The sequence below is a fragment of the Camelus ferus genome, chromosome 1 (genome assembly GCF_009834535.1).
Source record: "Camelus ferus isolate YT-003-E chromosome 1, BCGSAC_Cfer_1.0, whole genome shotgun sequence".
Classification (NCBI taxonomy): domain Eukaryota; kingdom Metazoa; phylum Chordata; class Mammalia; order Artiodactyla; family Camelidae; genus Camelus; species Camelus ferus.
This window is the reverse complement of record NC_045696.1, coordinates 41,279,132-41,301,625: the sequence shown is the minus strand read 5'-3', so window position 1 is coordinate 41,301,625 and position 22,494 is coordinate 41,279,132. Positions and strand designations below refer to the sequence as shown.

The 22,494-nt window shown below is 39.1% G+C and overlaps 1 protein-coding gene across 1 annotated transcript in view; it reads left to right on the top strand.

The window, feature by feature from the left end:
* ABI3BP (ABI family member 3 binding protein) overlaps window positions 1–22,494 on the top strand; it is a 241,633-nt gene that overhangs the window by 149,956 nt on the left and 69,183 nt on the right. The window contains 13 exon segments of the mRNA XM_032477890.1: window positions 551–610; window positions 1,824–1,919; window positions 5,328–5,417; window positions 6,376–6,435; window positions 7,532–7,591; window positions 13,671–13,718; window positions 14,533–14,616; window positions 15,937–15,993; window positions 16,934–16,993; window positions 17,777–17,866; window positions 20,690–20,749; window positions 21,375–21,455; window positions 22,053–22,112. Of these exon segments, the coding sequence (XP_032333781.1) occupies window positions 551–610; window positions 1,824–1,919; window positions 5,328–5,417; window positions 6,376–6,435; window positions 7,532–7,591; window positions 13,671–13,718; window positions 14,533–14,616; window positions 15,937–15,993; window positions 16,934–16,993; window positions 17,777–17,866; window positions 20,690–20,749; window positions 21,375–21,455; window positions 22,053–22,112 (906 nt within the window).

Here is a 22,494-nt window from a genome sequence, read left to right as displayed (position 1 = left end):
GTAGGTTTGTTTGACTGCAGGATAGGGGATGAAGAAGGTCTGAAAGACAAGAAGTGACAGGAGACTAGTGAGGGCAGACAGAGTCTTCTCTGACCGATAAACGATCTCGGGCTTCTACATGCTCATCAGAACATTGAAGCTCCTGTAGCTGACTGGGCTCACAGGACTAGTTGAAAAGGAATTTTTCCTGTTGGACTTAGGACTTTGACTTTCATAGGAGAATCATCAGTATCCAGTAGCCGGTAGGCTTTCCCTGGTGGAGGGACAGAAGGATACGGACCAAATGGCTGCCTCTCTTAAGGATCCTTAGTTGGGCTAAGTTCATGGTCTCTTTCCAAAGAGGAGTATTTTGGCAAGACGGGTACATCTACTTTGGTCCATTACTTAGACGAGGACCATCACAGATTGTGAACTTCTGGGGCCCTTCTCAGGGACAGTTATCTGAGTACGAAGACAACCCCTCCTAGGGGATAAATGGTACCTGAGTGCAAATAAACCGGGTCCCTCTGAGACTGTATAAATGTTTAACATTTCTTTTCTTTTTGGTTAGTTCTAGCTACAGTCTTTGAACCAGTTACTCCTATAAAAGAGGCCCCAGCGACAGCATTTGGTAATGCCGCTTTCTGGTTTCAGCAAGTGCTTTTTCTGCTCGTTGCCAAACTTCTGCTCTTTCCACTCCATTGCTGTTCAGTTACTGTTCTTTTTCTTGTGAGTCAAACATGCATTAAAAAAAAGTTACCTCTAGTACTAAAGAGAGCCATACCTGAATCTAGCAAGGGATATTTTCCTCACCTTTAAATTGCTTAAAAATTTTCACTGCCACTTACTATTTTTAGCTAAAGCAGAGGTTTGTGTTAAGGTAAATTTTATCTGTTTAGGAGAACTCTGATCCTGACCTGTGCTAATCAGCCCATGACAGGGAAGTAGCTGTATACATCCTTTGTACACCAGCCTCTTTTTTTATGTGCCTGTTTTTGTTGTTGTTTAAACATTTGGGTAGTATGTTTTCAGTGAATTGTCTAACAGATAATATGATCAAGTCTAATAAGTTTACATAGTAAGCCCCTGTGTTAAGGTGAATCTGACTGCCCTTATCCTCCACCATAGTTTAGATGGTTCTTAACCTTTTTAATGCAGTCAGAGACATCTAGAATGTGATAAAAACACCAATTCTGACTTTCTGAATTAACTTCATTTTATATGTCAACTTTGTCCCCAAAATACTTCCAATATGAAAGGAAGATACAGCAGCAGGGTAGGGGCAAACTTTTCAGACTAGGAACTTACATTTCCTGAAGCAGACTGAAATCTACCAAGCTTTGGAAAACTTAAAGATTTTTTTTAAAAAAACCTAGTATTTGCAGAAGCATAAGCTTTAAGGAACTAAACTTTATCGTCGCTACTTCCAAAAACTTCCCAGTGGACGTATAATTCACAACACAAACCTAAAACCACCACAAGTCCAGGTGTAGCTGGGACCACACCAGACCAAAGCAGGGTCCTTGGTTTGAGAAGCCTGGTAGCCTGTCACTGGCTGAAAATGTACCACCATACACCCCCAGGGAGCAACTGTAAAGAAATTTGTGGCTTCACAATCATCTTAAACATAACTTTAATGTAACTCTTAATGTCTAAAGTATTCTTAATTATAAAGGAACACCTTTCAATCTGTTAAAGAGGAACATATCAAACTGAAGTAACAAAGCTGTCTCCACTCAAAGAAACTCCAGCCAGTTTTAGAAAGCTTAGAGCCATGTTACATCATTCTATTCAAGTTAATGGAGCCATCAGCACCATATTAATCCTAAATTTTCTTCCTTCAGCGCCAACAACAACAACAACAACAACAAAGAGACCCCGTCGTCCACGTCCCAAAACTAAAACCACACCCCATCCAGAAGTACCTCAGACCAAACTGGGTAAATATGTGGTTTCTGGGTTAAGGAATCCAAGCCTCTACCTCAGTTGGGACCCTAAATTCTAAGCACATAATTGATACCGGTCTTTATACTATACATTCTTAATGGTAAAACGTACTCTTACTATTAAACCCTTCTATATCCACATAACCATATAGGCAGCTGGGAGACACATCAAAAGTAGGCATTATGTTTTCTTTCCCTATCATTTTGTGCTATAGTTGTAAACAAAAGCTGTATCTTTTGTAAACAGGTAGAAAATAGCATAAGGCAGCATGTTGATACAAATGTAAGATAATGTCTCAAATAGTCCAAATCTTATGCTAGAAGTAGAATAAGTACTTGGAGAGGGAAAAGATCCAGGATAATTAGGAGAAATTAGTACAGAATTTGGATGAGTGGAAGGATGAGGCAACAAGACTCAATAAACAGGGAATGTGCTGAAGGAAGCCGGCGTCCCAGACAGAGGATGACTTGTTGATGTGCGCCTGTTGGTAAGGCCTGTAGGGTGAATTAAAGGGGGCTGGGATGTCTACTCAAGAGCTCAAGTGAGATCCAGTGGGCTTCAGTGATCCTTACTTCTAGCCAGGCCCCTGCTTTTGCTCTGCTTAGCACTGGAGATGCCGAGTCCACTGTGATACCACAATCTGAGAGGTTATTTCTTGCCTGAATATATTAAATGCCACTGTTTTCACTAAGGACTTAGTCACCTAGTGAGTAGAGTCTGGGCTTCTTTTCAGCTTTCTGATCTATGAGTGGAGGACAGAACCCAGGATAACCCCCTCGTCCCCATCACCACCCCTTCCCCCTCCAGAGTTCCTGCCTCTTGGTGTTACAGCTTTTGTGTGTCATCCATCCTCCCCCTCCCCCTTCTCCCTTAGAAGCATTATTGTTACCGGTAGGATGACTTTGCTGACATTTCATGCATTCACAAAAATCTCTTTGATTTCTTTGAATTACTTTTGATCAGTTCCTGCCACAAGTCCCTGAACCAGGTATTCTTAGGACCGAGGCTCCTGGGACGACAGTAGGTAAATGACACATTATGTCCGTCAGCATCTGCTTCTGCTCATTTCAGACCCATTTCATCACCTGTCATAACCTCATCTTCTCCTGCTTCATGAGAATCTTGTGAACTTGTCAATTGTCACTTATTTACCTCTCAATGTATTGAAAAGTGTTAAAAAAACAACTCATTGGTTTTTGAAGAGAGTCAAGTAGGAACTTAGTTGAGAATATGTATCTGCAGGGTGATGCATTTGTGGTGTATAACTCATGGTACAGCCCTAGGGCAGGAGTTGGCAAGTATTGTCTGTATAGGGCAAGACAGTCAATATTGGGGGCTTTGTGGCCCAAAATGTCTCTGATGCACATTTTTTTCTTTTGGTTTTTCTTTTTAACAACCGCTTAGAAATGGAAATGGGCTGTATGAAAACAAGCCATGGACAAGATTTGGCCTCAGGGCCAGAGTCTGTCAATGTTTGGTTTAAGGAAACAGTCAGGGTTGGCCAGAAGAGTTAGGAAGGACTTGAGCATTGAAATCACCATAGATTTGGTTGACTAGGAGATGGGGACTGAAGAAGGTCAGAGAGACAGTACATGAGAGGAGACCAGTGAGGGGAGACAGAGGTTTCTCTGACTGATAAAAGGCTCTGAGGCTTCTACATGCTCATCGAAACATTTTTACTGAAGCTCCTGCAGCTCAGGGTTCATAGGACTAGTTTAAAAGGAATTTTTCCTGTTGGACTTAGAACTTTGAGTTTTCACATAAGAATCGTCAGTATCCACACCTGGTCGGCTTTTCCTTGGGGAGGAACAGGGGGATACGGCTGCGCCAGCAGACCGCATGGCTGCCCCTTATCTTGTTCAGTTGAGAACCCTAGTTGGGCCAAGTTCATGATCTCTTTCCAAAGATGAGTTTTTGGCAAGATGGGTAGGTCTACTTTGGTCCACTACTTAGACAAGCATCATCACAGAATGAAGAACTCCCGGGACACTTCCCAGGGCACAGTTGTCTGAGTATAAAGACAACCCCTCCTAAGGAATAAATGGTACCTGAGTGCGGATAAACCACGTCCCTCTGAGACTGTATAAATGTGTAACACTTTATATTTTAATTATTATTATTATCAGTCAGTTTGCTATAGTCTTTGAACCAGTTACTCCTATAAAAGAGGCTCCAGCGACAGCATTTGGTAATGCCGCTTTCTGACCTTCCGCAAGTGCTTTTTCTGCTCTTTACCAAACTTCTGTCCTTGCCTCTCCATTGCAGTTCAGTTAAATTATCTTATGAGTTAAACATGCATAAAGCAAGTTACCTCTTGTTCTAAAGGGAGCCAGGCCCAGATATAGTTTGGGATACTTACGCCCTATTAAGTTATTTAAATTTTTTTTCATGCCACTTAATGTTCTTAGCTCAACCAGAATTCTCTTGTCAGGTAAATTTTATGTGTTTAGGAGAACCCTGATCCTGATCTGTGCCATCCAGCCTGTGACAGGGTACTTTTTACCCATCCATTGTACACCTGTCTTTTTTCTCTATCTGTTTTTTGTTGTTGTTGTTGTTAAGTTAAACATTTGGGTAATATGTTTTCAGTGAATTGTCTAAAAGACAATGTGATCAAGGCTAAGAAGTTTAAATAGTAAGCACCATCCTTAAGTTGAATCTGACTCCCCCTTACTGTCCACCTTAGTTTAGAAATGATTAACTTTTTAATGCAGTCAGAGACCTCTAGAGCATGATAAAAATGCCAATCTTGACTATCTGAATTAATAACTTCATTTTATATGTCAGCTTTGTCCCCACAATGCCTCAAAACCAAAGGAAGGTGTAATAGCACGGTAGGGGCAAACTTTTCAGTTGAGAAAGATACATTTTATGAAACAGAGGAAAATCTATCAAGCTTTGGAAAACTTAAAGTTTTTTTTAAAAACCTGTAGTTTGCGGAAGTGTAAGCTTTAAAGTAACTAGACTTTATCTTTTTCTACTTGCAAAAGCATCCCAGTGGACATATCATTCACAACACATACTTAAAACCACTCCATGTGCCGGTGTGGCTGAGATGCAACAGACCAAAGCAGGCTCCTGGGTTGAGAAGCCTGGTAGCCTGTCACTGGTTGAATATGTAACACCATACACCCCCAGGGAGCGAATGGTGAAGTGATTTTTGGCTTCACAGTGATCTTGAACTTTTTTTAATGTAATTTTTAATCTCTAGACAATTCCCAGTTATAAAAGAAAACCTATCAGAATACTAAAGAGGAAAAGTACAAACCCAAGAACCAAAGTTGTCTCCTGATCAAGGAAACTCCGGCCAGTCTTAGAAAGCTTAGAGCCCAGTTACACCACTCGCTCAGAGTTAACGGAGCCGTACAGCACCATGTTAACCCTAAATTTTCTTCCTTCAGCGCCAACAACAACAACAACAAAGAGACCCCGTCGTCCACGTCCCAAAGCTAAAACCACACCCCGTCCAGAAGTACCTCACACCAAACTGGGTAAATATGTGGTTTCTGGGTTAAGGAATCCAAGCCTCTACCTTAGTTGGGACCCTAAATTCTAAGCACATAATTGGTACAGGTCTTTATGTTATATATCCCTTAATAGTAAAAGCCACTCTCATTAGTAAACCCTTCTGTATCCTCATAACCATATTAGCAGCTGTGAGACACATAGAAGTAGGCATTATGTTTTCTTTCCCTACCATTTCCTACTATAGTTGTAAACAAAAGCCTTTCTGGTATAAACGGGTAGAAAATAACATATGGCAGCACATTGATACAAATGTAAGATGATTTCTCAAGTAGTCCAAATGCTTATGCTAGAAGTGCAGTATTTGGAGCAGGAAAAGATCACAGATAATTAGGAAAAAATCAGTACAAAATCTGAATGAGTGGAGGGATGAGGGAACAGGGAATGTGCTGAAGGAAGCTGGTGTCCCAGACAGAGGGTGACTTGTTGATACACATCTATTGAATGGGCCTGTAGGGTGAATTAAAGGGGATTGGGATGTCCTCTTAAGAGCTCCAGTGTGATCCAGTGGGCTTCAGTGATCCTTACTTCTACCCAGTCCCCTGCTTTTTCTCTGCTTAGAACTGAAGATGCCTAGAATATGAAGAATGCCTAGAATATGATACCACAATATGAGATGATGTTTCTTACCTTAATATATTAAATGCCACTGTTTTCACTAAGGACTTAGTCTCTTAGTAGCGTCTAGGCTTCTTTTCAGCTCTGTTCTATGTGTGGAGGACAGAACCCAGGATAACCCCCTCGTCCCCATCACCACCCACCTCCCCAGAGTTCCTGCCTCTTGGTGTTACAGCTTTTGTGTGTCATCCATCCTCCCCCTCCCCCTTCTCCCTTAGAAGCATTATTGTTACCGGTAGGATGACTTTGCTGACATTCCATGCATTCACAAAAATCTCTTTGATTTCTTTGATTACTTTTGATCAGTTCCTGCCACAATCCCTGAACCAGGTATTCTTAGGACCGAGGCTCCTGGGACGACAGTAGGTAAATGACACAATATGTCTGTCAGCATCTGCTTCTGCTCATTTCAGACCCATTTCATCACCGTCATAACCTCATCTTCTGCTTCTTGAGAATCTTATGTTCTTGTCAATTGTCACTTATTTACCTCTTAATGTATTGAAAAGTGTTAGAAAAAAAACTCATTGGTTTTTAAGAGAGTCAAGTAGGAACTTAGTTAAGAATATGTATCTGCAGGGTGATATATTTGTGGTGTATAACTCATGGTACAGCCCTAGGGCAGGAGTTGGCAAGTATTGTCTGTAAAGGGCAAGACTAGTCAATATTGGGGATTTGAGGCCCAAATAGTCTCTGATGCATTTTTTCTCTTTTTTTTTTTTTTTTAAACAACAAATTAAAGATAGAAATGGGCTGTATGAAAACAAGCCATGGGCAAGTTTTGGCCTCAGGGCCAGAGTCTGTCAATGTTTGGTTTAAAGAAACAGTCAGGGTTGGCCAGAAGAGTTAGGAACGACTTGAGCCATGAAGTCACTCTATATTTGGTAACCAGAGAATGAAGGATGAAGTATATCAGAAAGACAAGGACATGAGAGGAGACCAGTGAGGGGAGACAGAGGCTTCTCTGACTGATAAAGGCTCTCAGGTTTCTAAGTACTAATCAGAATATTTTATTGACACTCCTGCATCTCAGTGGGTTCATAGAACCAGTTGAAAAGTGAATTTTACTACTGGACTTAGAACTTTGGGTTTCACGTGAGCATCATCAGTATCCATACCCCATACGCTTTCCCTGGGGTAAGGCAGAGGGATACGGCTGCACCACAGAATGAATGGCTGCCCCTTATCGTCTTCTCTTAAGGACCCCAGATGGGCCAAGTTCATGATCTCTTTCCAAAGATGAGTTTTTGGCAAGATGGGTATGTCTACTTTGGCCCATTACTTAGACGGGGATCATCACAGAATGTGAACTTCTGGGGCACTTCTCAGGGACAGTTATCTGAGTACAAAGACAACCCTTCCTAAGGGATAAATTGGTACCCGAGAGCAGATACACCATGTCCCGTCTGAGATTGTATAAATGTTTAATATTTCATTTTTTACTGTTGTTATTTTTGGTCAGTTCCAGCTACAGTCTTTGAACCAGTTACTCCTATAAAAGAGGCCCCAGCGACAGCATTTGGTAATGCCGCTTTCTGACCTTCCGCAAGTGCTTTTTCTGCTCGTTGCCAAACTTCTGCTCTTTCCACTGCATTGCTGTTCAGTTACGTTCTTTTTCTTGTGAGTTAAACATGCATAAAGTGAGATACCTATTGTTTTAAAAACTAGAAATCTATGCCTGGATCTATATTTACCCACCCTTTTAACCTATTTAAAAATTTTTCATGTCATTTAATGTTGTTAGCTCCACTAGAGTTTTCTGTTGAGGTAAATTTTATCTATTTAGGAGAACCCTGATCATGATCTGTGCTAACCAGCCCATGGCAGGGAAGTCTCTTTTCATATCCTTTGTATAGCTGCCTTTTTTTATCTGCCTCATTTTTTTGTTCTTTTGTTAATATTCAGGTGGTATGTTTTCAGTGAATTGTCTAACAGAGAATGTGATCAAGTCTAATAAGTTTACATAGTAGCTCCTCCCTTAAGGTGAATCTAACTGCCCTTACCCTCCACCATAGTTTAGATGGTTCTTAACCTTTTTAATGCAGTCAGAGACATCTAGAATGTGATAAAAACACCAATTCTGACTTTCTGAATTAACTTCATTTTATATGTCAACTTTGTCCCCAAAATACTTCCAATATGAAAGGAAGATACAGCAGCAGGGTAGGGGCAAACTTTTCAGACTAGGAACTTACATTTCCTGAAGCAGACTGAAATCTACCAAGCTTTGGAGAACTTAAAGATTTTTTTTTAAAAAACCTAATATTTGAAGAAGCATAAGCTTTAAGGAACTAAACTTTATCGTCGCTACTTCCAAAAACTTCCCAATGGACGTATAATTCACAACACAAACCTAAAACCACCACAAGTCCAGGTGTAGCTGGGACCACACCAGACCAAAGCAGGGTCCTTGGTTTGAGAAGCCTGGTAGCCTGTCACTGGCTGAAAATGTACCACCATACACCCCCAGGGAGCAACTGTAAAGAAATTTGTGGCTTCACAATCATCTTAAACGTAACTTTAATGTAACTCTTAATGTCTAAAGTATTCTTAATTATAAAGGAACACCTTTCAATCTGTTAAAGAGGAACATATCAAACTGAAGTAACAAAGCTGTCTCCACTCAAAGAAACTCCAGCCAGTTTTAGAAAGCTTAGAGCCATGTTACATCATTCTATTCAAGTTAATGGAGCCATCAGCACCATATTAATCCTAAATTTTCTTCCTTCAGCAGCCAACAACAACAACAACAAAGAGACCCCGTCGTCCACGTCCCAAAACTAAAACCACACCCCATCCAGAAGTACCTCAGACCAAACTGGGTAAATATGTGGTTTCTGGGTTAAGGAATCCAAGCCTCTACCTCAGTTGGGACCCTAAATTCTAAGCACATAATTGATACCGGTCTTTATACTATACATTCTTAATGGTAAAACGTACTCTTACTATTAAACCCTTCTATATCCACATAACCATATAGGCAGCTGGGAGACACATCAAAAGTAGGCATTATGTTTTCTTTCCCTATCATTTTGTGCTATAGTTGTAATCAAAAGCTGTATCTTTTGTAAACAGGTAGAAAATAGCATAAGGCAGCATGTTGATACAAATGTAAGATAATGTCTCAAATAGTCCAAATCTTATGCTAGAAGTAGAATAAGTACTTGGAGAGGGAAAAGATCCAGGATAATTAGGAAAAATTAGTACAGAATTTGGATGAGTGGAAGGATGAGGCAACAAGACTCAATAAACAGGGAATGTGCTGAAGGAAGCCGGCGTCCCAGACAGAGGATGACTTGTTGATGTGCGCCTGTTGGTAAGGCCTGTAGGGTGAATTAAAGGGGGCTGGGATGTCTACTCAAGAGCTCAAGTGAGATCCAGTGGGCTTCAGTGATCCTTACTTCTAGCCAGGCCCCTGCTTTTGCTCTGCTTAGCACTGGAGATGCCGAGTCCACTGTGATACCACAATCTGAGAGGTTGTTTCTCACCTTAATGTATTAAATGCCACTGTTTTCACTAAGGACTTAGTCACCTAGTGAGTAGAGTCTGGGCTTCTTTTCAGCTCTGTTCTATGTGTGGAGGACAGAACCCAGAATAACCCCCTCGTCCCCATCACCACCCCTTCCCCCCCCTCCAGAGTTCCTGCCTCTTGGTGTTACAGCTTTTGTGTGTCATCCATCCTCCCCCTCCCCCTTCTCCCTTAGAAGCATTATTGTTACCGGTAGGATGACTTTGCTGACATTCCATGCATTCACAAAAATCTCTTTGATTTCTTTGATTACTTTTGATCAGTTCCTGCCACAATCCCTGAACCAGGTATTCTTAGGACCGAGGCTCCTGGGACGACAGTAGGTAATGACACATTATGTCCGTCAGCATCTGCTTCTGCTCATTTCAGACCCATTTCATCATTTCATCACCATCATAAGCTCATCTTCTCCTGCTTCACAAGACTCTTGTGTTCTTGTCTATTGTCATTCTGTTACTGTTTAATATATTGAAGAGTAATAACAACTCATCGATTTTTAAGAGAGTCAAGTTGGAACTTAGTTAAAAATACTTATCTGCAGGGTGATGCACTTGTGGTGTATAACTCATGGTACAGCCCTAGGGCAGGAGTTGGGCAAGTATTGTCTGTAAAGGGCAAGATAGTCAATACTGGGTATTTGTGACCCAAATAGTCTCTGACACATATTTTTCTCTTTTTTCTTTTTTTTTTTTTTAACAATCACTTAAACATGGAAGGGAAGTGTGCTGTATGAAAACAAGGCAAGATTTGTCCTCAGGGCCATAGTTTGATTCGTGGTTTAAAGAAACAGTCCGGGTTGGCCAGAATAGTTTGGAAGGACTTGAGCATTGAAATCACTAAATTTGGTAACTAGGAGGATGAAGGATGAATAGTGTCAGAAAGACAGGACATTAGAGGAGACGGACCAGTGAAGGGAGACAGAATCTTCCCTGACCGATAAAAGCTACCAGGTTTATAAGTGCTGATCAGAATACTTTATTGAAGCCCCTACAGCTCAGAAGGTTCATAGGACCAGTTGAAAGTAATTTTTAATATTGATCTTAGAACTTTGGGTTTCACATGAGCATCATCAGTGTCCATACTGGGTACACTTTCCCTTGGGGGAGGGACAGAGGCATACGGCTGCATCACAGAATGAATGGCTGCCCCTTGCCTTGTTCTCTTAAGGACCCCAGATGGGCCAAGTTCATGGTCTCTTTCCAAAGAGGAGTTTTTGGCAAGATGGGTAGGTCTACTTTGGTCCATTACTTAGATGAGCATCATCACAGAATGAAGAACTTCTAGGGCACTTCTCAGGGACAGTTATCTGAGTACATAGACAGCCCCTCCTAAGGGATAAATTGGTACCTGCGTGCAGATACACCATGTACCTCTGAGATTGTGTAAATGTTTAACATTCATTGTTTTTTTTTTTTTTTTTTGGTCAGTTCCGGCTACAGTCTTTGAACCAGTTACTCCTATAAAAGAGGCTCCAGCGACAGCATTTGGTAATGCTGCTTTCTGACCTTCAGCAAGTACTTTTTCTGCTCGTTGCCTAACCCTCTGCTCTTTCCACTCCACCGCTGTTCAGTTACATTATTGCGAGTTAAACATGCATAAACAGGTTACCTCTTATTCTAAAGGGAGCCAGCCCTGGAGCTAGTTTGGGATATTTACCCGCCTTGTGAATTTATTTAAATTTTTTTTCATGTTATTTAGTGCTCTGAGCTCAACCAGTGTTCTCTGTTAAGATAAATTTTATCTGTTTAGGAGAACCCTGATCCTGATCTGTGCTAACCAGTTTGTGACAGGGAAGTCTCTTCATATTCTTTGTACACCTGCCTTTTGTTTTTAATCTGCCTACTTTTTTGTTGTTTTGTCAACATTTGATAATACATTTATAGTGAATTTTCTAACAGATAATGTGATGAAGGCTAATAAGTTTTCATGGTAAGCCCCATTCTTAAGATGAATGTGATTCCCCTTTACCCTCCTCTATAGTTTAGAAATGATTCTTACCCTTTTAAATGCAGTCAGGGAACTCTAGGATGTGATAAAAATCATTCTTGGCTATCTGAATTAATAACTTCATTTTATATGTCAACTTTGTCCCCTAAATACCTTCAATAACAGAGGAAGATACAATAGCATGGTAGAGGCAAACTTGCAGACTATAAAGATACATTTCCTCAAACTAAGGAAAACTGATCAAGTTTTGGAGAACTTAAAGAAGATTTTTTTCAAAAACCTATAATTTGCAGAAGCTTAAGCTTTAAAGTATCTAAGTTTATCTTCTACTTGCAAAAACATGCCAATGAACGTATCATTCACAACACAAAGTTAAAACCATACCAAGCCCACATCTAGCTGAGACCACACCAGACCAAAGGAGGGTTTTTGGTTTAAGGAGCCTGGTAGCCTGTCACTGGTTGAAAATGTACCACCACGTACCGCTAGTGAGGGAATCGTGAAATGATTTTTGGCTTCACAGGGAGTTCATGTTTGGAAGAGACATAATCTTCTCTCTGATTCTAGGTAGTGGGGGACGTGTTACACTTTTCAGTGTGCAGGATAGTTGAGCACAATTATTTTACTGCATGAAAAGCCTAGAGAATGAAAATACGGCAGGGTGTGTTTTCAAAAATCAAGGTTTTTCTTAGGTACCTAAACATTAAATGTTAGACTTGTTAAATCCTTTTTTTCAAATGGACAGTATTTAATATTTTACTTCTAACTCATGTGTAATCCAAAATGGGTGCCTGTAGTTCTTCCCTAATTGGTGATTGAGGGACCCCAAATTCTTCCATCTCATACCTCTATAGCAGGTCTTAAAGAAGTAAAGTCAATATGGATTTCAATACATCAGGGAAGGAGTTTGGGCCTTGAAATCATATCAGAATTTGCACAAGTGGAGAGGTGAGCATGAGCAAAGATGAAATAATAGGATGTATGTACATGCAGCCGGAGGTGGGCAGAGTTCCTGCTTCTTCTAAGTGCCAGGCAAAACATTTTTGTTGGGATGATGCATTTGAATGACAATGTGGGAAGTTGAATGAGATTGATGTTGTTCTTAATGAGCATCAGAAACCTCTTCTTCCCACACTTGGATAATGTTTGCTGCACTGAGAGTGGACACATGCTTCACTGGATGCCACAGGATGAGCGGCTGCCCCTTACTTAGTCTTCTTGTTTGGACAGAAGTCACAAGATCTTTCCAAAGCTGAATTTTCTCAGCAAGATTATCATAGCTATTTTTGGCTATTAGTGTAATGTCTGCTTGGTTCTTTGGGAACTTTTTCTGCAACCATTATTTGATATACATAGAAGATTTTTTAAATTCAGCATCCACAGAAGTATAGGTTAGTTTTTCATATGCTTCTTGAGGTTTGTTAGAAATGTATTTAAGCAAATACCTAAAATTATCCTAAAGTCTACCACAGTAGATTCAGATCATCAAGCACTAACTACAGGAACTGTTTTCCTCTTGTGCTGCTAAACAGAGACCAAAGGTAATTACTATCTCGTAAGATGAAGAAATCCCTTACTGAAGTTTGGGCAAGTGTGAGCAAAACAATTGATTTCTTTTTCTGTTAGTTTGTAAGAGCTGCCTGTACCAAAATGTCATAGACTAGGGAGCTGAAACAGAAGAAATCTATTTCTCACAGCTCTGGAGGCTGGAAGATCAGGGTATTAGCAGGTTTAATTTCTCCTGAGGCCTCTCTCCTTGGCTTATAGGTGGCTACCGTCTTACTGTGTCCTCCCCTGGCATTTTCTCTGCATATGCACATCCTGGGTGTCGCTCCCTCTTCTAAGGACATTAGTCCTGTTGGCTTAGGGCCCCACCTTTATGACCTCATTTAACCTTAACTGCATCTTCAGAGGCCCTATTTCCAAATATAGTCACCTTGGGAGTTAGGGCTTCAACATAGATTTTGGGAAGACACAACTCAGTCCCTAACACCTTTCATTCAAAAAAATTTTGAAGGTTATTCTAGAGGCAATGTTACAGTGGCAGGATTCATTTTGAAGTGAACAATATGGCTCTTCATACACTAAAGATTGAACTCTTTTGTTTATTACATTCCTGTTACAGACCTTGAACCTGTTACTTTTACAACGGAGACCTCTGGGACAGCACTAGGTAATGACCCTGTGCCCCTCCCTGGTACTTCTGCTCGTAGGTCCACTAAGTCTCCATCCCCATCATGTAGCTTTTCCTCTTTCACGCGATGACCATCCTTCATTGCCATTCAGTCACTTTCTTCATCTGAAGAGTGCGGAAGCCTCTTAAAAACAAGTTTCCTGTTTTTACGAGAGCAGGCATGAGCTGAGTTCAAAACATTTACCTGCCACGTAGCGTATTTGACATTGTCACATTGTCTTGTGCTTCGTTGAACAGTGTTTTGTGTTAAAGCTGAGTTTACAGCAAATTGGGATCTATTTCTGACCTAAGCTGACCAGCAATAATAGCTTTTCTTAAGCTCCTTTGCACATCTAAGTTTCTAGACTTTTAAAAAACTGTTTGCATGGTATGTTTGTTTCTTCGTTGGTGTTTTACGTACTGATGTGTTTTACTACTAATTTGATAGATAGGAAATTATCCAATTCTGAAATTTTAAATTGTAAGCCTTTTCCTTAGTGTGACCCTCTCTTCCCCTCCCCTTGCACCAGAACTGAGTCTTCCTTCTTAATCATTTTTCCCAATGAGGAAGTTCTATGATGTATCTCATTACAAGTGCTAATTTTCATGCCTTGAATGAGTAACTTGACTATATTCATGAGTTTGCCTCCAAAGTACCCTCTGATAAAACCAAGATGCTTTGGCAGTAAAAGGAGTGAAACTTTTAAACTACAATTTCATGGAACTTTGAAAAATCTAATAGGGTTTGGAAAAACCTCTCCTTTAGCATCCAGAGCCATAAGACATAGAATAACAAAGGCTATTCTTTCTTTAGCTACCAAAGCATCGCAAAGACCTCTTTGTCCACATCCCAGACCTAAAGCCACTTGGAGCACTCAAGTACCTCAGACCACACTGGGTAAATGTGTGATTCCTTGGTTTAAGGGTGAGCCCTAGTAGCCTGTCCCAGTGAGAACCCAAAGCAGTGCCAAGCTCTTATTCTCTCTAAGCGTGACGTCATGCGGTGGCATCAGTGATGTCTCCTCTACCCAGGTGTCTGGGAGAATATGACTGGATGAGATACAGTTGGTACCAGAATACCTTATTCTTTCCATGTGAGAGTCTTCTTTGATATACATTTAGTATATTTCTTACTGTCGAATTCCACTTGCATCTTAAAGGTAAAACTTCTTTAGCAGAGCCTGTAGATTCAGTTCAAGTGAATAAACAAATTGTAAGTCCCTTGCATATTCCTGGACCAATATTGGCATCTATGGGTGATGTGCTAGCTGTAGGAGACTTACTTTAGTTCTAAAACAGTAACGTTGAGAATATGTTTGCACGATATGAAGGGAAAGATCAAAGTGGACTGGACTTGGACCTTGGACTTGGGGCCCACTACAGAATTTGAATGAGTGGAGGGAAACGTGGACCAGGGCAGGACAGGACATGTGGTGGTTAGGGGCTGGGGCGGGGGGTGCCCAGAACAGACTGTCCTACTTCAGGTGGTCAAAACATGGCCGTTGATGATGCTGCATTGGGATGGGTCCATTTGATCAGTTGAAAGAGGATTTTGAGGACCTGATTCAGGAATTTAGGTTTGACACAGAGACAGCAACTGTCTTTGATTTCCACTTTTTCTGGTCTTAGGCCAGAGAGGTGCTCTACTGAGTTTTACAGCCTGAGTAACCATCTTTATCCTGCTCTTTTATGTGCCATTGGTTTGGGCAGAGGTCTCAGACTCTTTCCATAGATGAATTCTTGGCAAGATCATCAGAGTCTACTTCAACCAGTAATTCTTACGTCTGTTTCAAACTTACACTGTCTGTTGTGCCCATGTTTACTTGAAAACAGTAAGTGCTCATTTTCAGCTTCTACAGGAGTACTGGTTGATCAGATTATTTTAAAGAGAGTTTCTTTTCTCACTGTTAGGTAAATGCCTAAAAATATTTTCCAGGATAGAGTTTTCCATATTAATTATAATCCATTAGCTAAAAACTAGGAGAATTTTATGTTTAAGATCCTCGAGATAGTTCCAAGGCTAAGCCTAAGACTGACCATGACTATAGTTTGGCCAAATCTTCAAAGAACAGTCATCTACTCTTTCTCTCAATTATTTTTTGTTTCTTTGTTTCTGTAGAAAGGATGATACACAAGCAAGTTTTGTTGGGATGTGAATGTTTTAAGTTTTCATGTATTTTTAAATCTCTTTGATTTACTGTTATTATTTTTTGGTCAGTTCCCACAGACCTTGAACCTGTCACTCTTAGACCAGAGGCCCCAGGAACAGCATTAGGTAATGACACTGTGTTTTCAACAAGCTTTATCCTGCTTATTGTCAGACCCAGGGTTTCATCTTGCTTCGTGTGACAGTGCTTTTATTGTTTGTGGTCGTTCATCTATTTTCCTCTTAAAATTATGAAAACTCATAAGTTACCAGCTGTTTTTCATAGAACAAGTCCTGCAGGAACTTACTTCAGGATACTTATTTGCCATGTAGCCTATTTGAAATAGTGCCATTCTGTGTTTCATTGCAGCAGTCGTTTTTGGTAAAACTGGTTTTCAAACTTATCACAGATCTACTTCTTATCTAGACAGATAAAGCCATTAATAGCTCTCATAAGGCCAAGAGGATCCATTCACTGCCCATCTATGTTTCTACCTTTTCCCTACTTGCATAGTATTTTGTTGTTTTGTTTCTATTTCGGTAATAATATGTTCTTATTTTACTAGTTAATATGGAACAGGTACCAAAGATTGAAAGATTAAATTATGAATCTCAGATTTAGTGAGACCTTCCTTCATTATCCATTCAAATTGAGCACCAGTTCTTAACCTTTTTGTTGCCCAATCAGGCTCCTCTGTGAGACTTTATCATTCCTAATCTTTATTTCTTAAATTAAAAGGTGATTTTTGTCTTCAAAAAATATTTTATGATAAAAGATGATATAAAAGGAGCTCAGTCTCTTTCCAAAGGTAAGTTCTTAGCAATAACCACACATCCCACTTGGGCTTATTAATTAAAATCAAATAATCAAAGATGGAGGAATAAGAAAATAGATACCTGACTTAGGTATGGCCAAATTTTAGGAAATCAACTGTTTACTTTTCTAGTTTAACTGTTTTTAAAAGTTGCTATGTAGTACTAGAAACTTGAGATTCTTTTTGAAGTAAATGTTTTGAGTTTTCTTTTATTTAAAACAATCACTTGGCTTATTTGTAATACTTTTGGTCAGTTCCCACTGCAGACTTCGAACCTGTTACGTTCAGAACTGAGGCTTGGGTGACAACAAAAGGTAATAACACATTCTGATCCTCAGTAAGTGCTTTTCCTTCTCATTGTCAGGTTCATTCCATCAACATCATAGCTACAAATTCTTTTGCTTCATAAGCTCCGTTATATTGTCACTCCGTTATATTCTTCATCCTTAAAAACACTGAAGACTCTGACTCTTAAAATAAGGCATCCCTTGTTTTTAAGAGAACCACGCATGAACCTAACTCAGGTCAACTGTTGTACATGTAACCATCTGAAATTGCTTTCATCATCTTATGTGTTTCTTAACCAATGTTTTGTTAAAGCTGGATTTCTAAAGCAGTTCTCTTGACTCTAATAACTGTTATGTTGTCAGGGGGGTTCTTTGTGGATCTAAAGGTCTACTGTTTTGTTTTTTTTTTTTAACTATCTGGTATTTGTTCTTTAACTGACATTTTAGTTAATTACATGGTCTGATTTTAGTAAACTGTCAAAGAGTTTGTACCTGGCTATCACCACTGCCAAAATATATTAGAAGTGATTCTTATCTTTTTTATTCAAAGAAGAGTTCTACGAATGATTCTTCACTTCTTGAATAAGTAACTTACTTTTATATATGACTCACTCCCAATGAACTTTCAATTGTAAATATATATATATACTATTATAATAAGGGTGAAAGCTTTAAATTAAAAAGTCTATAAGCCACATTTCCTAAAATAGGAGGAAATGTAGTAAGTTATATTATTTAGAGCCACGTGTCATGCTACCCATAGATTCTGAACTACAGACTCCATAGTAACTGAAGGTTTTCTCTCTTCAGCTTCTAAAACATCAAAACGGACCCGTCGTCCACGTCCCAAACCTAAAACCACACCAACTCCTGAGGCACCTCAAGCCAAGCTGGGTAAATGTGGGTTTCTTGTTAAAGGAGTGAGTCCTTGCAGCTCTTGGGAGTCTGGGATTGACACTGGTAGTGAGAGTGATAGCCCAGGCGAGCTGTCTATGGGGAGACTCACAAAGTGATCTGCTGCTGCCTCCCACAGTGAGGTCACAAAGGAGAACATGATGGTGGAGGCTTGTGTGGCAGCTGAATACCTTGTGCTTTATCCTTAAGGACTTACTCTCTTACTGTGTGTTTTTTTTACTTTTTCTTATTTCATTCCATTCTTAAAGACAGAGTGTCTTAAATGGAACCAAGTGTTTTTGTTTCAAGAAACAAACATGAAGTGCCTTCCATCATCCCACAGCCCATCGACAGCTGTGACAATATCACCGAAGTAGGCAGCTTGTGTTTACTTCTCAGTCTGTAGTATCGTCAGATTCAGAACCTGCCCCAATGTGAAACGTTAAAAGACTGAACCAAGGCAGTATGTCTGCACAAATTGAGCTGTGTTTTGCAGGGGTTGTAAGCATCTCTGAGCTTAAAGAGAGGAAAGTTTGTGAAGGATGGGAATAAAGAGTTGGAAAGTAGTTGAGTCTTAAAATCATGGAGAAGAACAGAGAAAGAAAGAGAGGAGATAGAGAGACCAACCAGAGATGACAGGCTTCTGGCACAAGGGAGGTTCTGCTTCTAAGTGATGATGGTAGTGCTGAGTTTGGAAGGGTCCATTAGAGCAGCTGAGGAAAGTCCTTGAAGGTATGACTCAGAAGTCTGGACCTGACCCTAGAAGCATCAGTGGTCTCTCCTGTGACAGTCTCTCCCACCTATACAGGGTGCCCATTTTTATGATTAGAGCAGAGAGTTGCTCTACAGGGCTCCATATACTAGATGTTCCTTATCCTGATTTGCTGAGTAACTTTGCCTCAAACAAGGTCTCAGCCTGTTTCCAAGTATGAATTCTCAACAAGCTCTACCAGGTTCACTTTGCTTAATTCTTTTCTATGCCTCCTTTCAAACATAAAAGCTATTTTATCTAGGCTTCTCTAGACATGCCATTTTTTTTCTTCCAGTTTTATTGATATCTAATTGGCATACAGCACTTAGAAGTTTAAGGTATACAGCATAATGATTTGACTTACATACGTCATGAAATGATTACCACAATAACTTTACTTAGTTTGATCCATCATCTCATATAGATGCAAAATTAAAGGAATAGAAAAAATATATCTTTTTCTTGTGATGAAAACTAAACGTGCTTTTATCTTAAAACTTCTACAGAAAAGCCAGCAATTGCCAGAATAGTTACATGAATATATATTTGGTGAGATGTTTAAACAAGTTTCCTAGGTCAGTTTTCTACAGTGATTGGAATTAGGTGCTTAGACACCTAGGAGAATGTCGTGTTGATTCTATTGAGATATTTACCAGATTGTGTAGGCTATGAAACTGTCTCATAAAAGAACATTTATCTAGCTTTAGGTGAACAAATCTTTAAGAAGTATGTAATTTCAGAAAAAAATTTCAGATTGTTATATACCTATTGAAGCAATATTTTACTGGTGAGATTTAATTTGCTGACTTTTCACAAGTGTTTATTTTATTGCTTTTGACTGGTTCCTACTAAAGATCTTGAACCTGGTACTCCTAGAACTGAAGCTCCAGAAATCTTCGAATAGTGCTTTTCCTGCTCATTGTCATACCATTGTAGCCACAAGTTCTCCTGCATCTTGCAACTATGCTAAGCTCTGTGTCAAGTTATCTGTTGAACTTAAGAGAACTGGGTATATACTAATTTCAGGATGTCCAACTGCCAGGAAACTGCTCAACATTGTGTCATGTGATCATGTACATTTGTTAGAACAACACTGGCTATTTTAAGCTTCCTTCCAAACGTGAACTTCCATCTATCCCTTATTTTGATCACTTGCTTTTTCCTCATCAATTGTGATAATACCATGTTTCTTTGATCATGTTACTTTTTATCAGATTAGGATCTATGTGATTATTTTTGTGGATCTGTTGTTTCAGGGAATGATGTTTTTAGTTAATGGTCAAATATTTAAGTGTGCCTAAGTCTTGAACACTTAAATGATGGGTTTTCACGAGAGAGTAGGCTGACTCTCCTTCTCTAACAGGGCTTGACAGAGTTTCTTTATGTTTATCGAATCAGGGACCACTTTGAAGTTTTGATGACCACACTCTATTCGTCACATTGCTCCTTATCCGTCCAAACATATGAACTCATTATTATACACATGAGTATTGAAATAGTAGACAAAATAGTGGACATTTATCTCAACTTGCTTAGAAGCATAAGTAGACTGATAAATGCATTTTCTAGTAGAGTTAGGAAAGTATATATTATATAAATGTATAAAAGACTTGTCCATCAGAATCTTTATACTAGCAAGAGTCAGCTAATCAAACATCTACAATTCTTGCTGACCACAGTGGTACTGAGCAAGGTGCAATGCTATGTCTATTTATGAGATTAATGGATAGTAGCCACAATTTGGTCAAATTTGCAAAGAGCAAGTGTGTGTCTCTTTTCTCTCAGTTCTGAAGCTTAAAAATTGACTTTATTGAAGTATAGTCAGTTTACAATGTGTCGTTTTCTGGTGTACAGCATAATATTTTGGTCATACAAATACATACATATATTCATTTTCATATTCTTTTTCATTATAGGTTACTATAAGATATTGAATGTAGTTCCCTGTGCTATACAGTAGAACTATTGCATCTTTTATATATAGTAGTTTATCTATTTTATATATAGTAGTTAGTATCTGCAATTAGTCTTCAAATGAGTTTTTAAAATCTCTCATTTACTTTATTATTTTTGACCAGTTTTCTCTACAGTCCTTGAACCTGTCACTCTTAGAACCAAGGCTCCAGAAACAACATTAGGTAATGATATTCTATGTTCCTCAACACTTTTTCTCCTGCTCATTGTCAACCCATTCCATCATCATCATAATCACATTATCACCAGCTTCATAAGACGGTCTGATCATCCTTTGCTGTTCTTCAACTTTATTTTTCTTTTTATTAAGAGTATTGAAGATTCTAAAAAGAAGCTACCTGTTGGTTTTAAAAGGAAAGCATGGACAGAATATCTGTCTACCATGTAATTTGATTTGAATTTGTGTCACATACTTTTGCCTAAACTGTGATCACATTTAAAGCTGAATTTAAAACAAATTGGTAATGTCTTTGTACTCTCTACTAAATCGTAACAATTTCTTTGGTACCATGGATTTTTTTACATATTTAAATTTGTTAGTGTGAACCACCTACGATTTGATTATAGTCCTTACCTTTCTTAAAGTTACAGATTTACAAGATTCTTTTATGTGTGAGTTTTACCTCTCAAGAATCTTCAGTGATAAAAGAATTAACAAAATAGGATAAAGTATTTGAATCTTAAAAATATATGCCTTAAATTTCAAGAAAATGTAACATAGTTTAGATAATCTAGAATGTTATTTCCAAAACCACCTTCACTAGAGTAATCCAGCATTTCTTCCTTCAGCTTCTAAAACATCACGAGTTCGCCGTCCACGTCCCAGACCTAAAACCACACCAAGCCCTGAAGCACCTCAGACCAAACTGGGTAAATGTGGTATTCCATGGTTTGAGGGATGAGCCCTAGCAGTCTGTCCCAGTGATGTCCCAGAGCAATGCCTCTGATGGACAGTAATATCCTTCATGTTCCCTAAGAGTCAAGGCATTGAGGTATGGTTAGCAGTTGCTTCCTGGATGAGGTTCTTGGTGTCTCTTATTTATAGCAAGATTGGCATAATCACTTCTGGTTATTTATGGCTATATCTACATCTAAATGTATGTGATCTATTTATTATAGCCAAGAGTACATAAACATAGTTATTTTTTTCCGTTTCCCAGAAATGCAACATTACTTTCATATTTTTTTTCCTGTATATCGCCTGAACAAACCAAGCTTTCATATTAGAACCAGAAAATCAAACACCCTTCCTAGGAAAGCCTCATGTTGATGATACTAAGATTCATAGCAGAGTTCGAAGGTTGTGCTTACCTTCTGCAAGGAATTGTTTCTAGCTACAGAGACAGCTTTCTGTGAATTCAAAAGTTTAAAAAAATTGCTTGTCATTTGAGCTAACATTTTGAAAGAAAAGTTAAAGACTTTCTATGAGTGTTTAAACTTTCCTGTGTTCATGTTGTTTTTGGATAGTTCCTGCTACAAGCTTTGAACCGGTTGTTCATAGTTCTGAAGCTCCAGAAACAACATTAGGTAATGATTTTTGTGACCTCATTAAATGCTTTTCCACTTGCTAAAAAGCCACTTCATCACTGTCGTGGCCAGAGTGGCTCCTGCTTCCTTAGGCTGCTGTTGTAATTCTGTTTCGTACTTCGTCTTATAAGTAGTCAGGAGTCTTAATTCAAGTGCTACCTGTTGTTTTTAACAGATGTCCCTGGATTCAGCTGAGGAGATCTATCTTCCATGAAACCCCCTTTAACATTTTATTATGTGATTCAGTGAAAAGTCTGAAGCCCAGACTGTTCCGCTAAATAGTTGGTATTTAGACCTGTAAAATGATAATTAAGTACAATGAAATTTCTCTGAGCAACTTACTTTCTATCAGATTTTTGTGATATTCTCATTATTCTCTTCC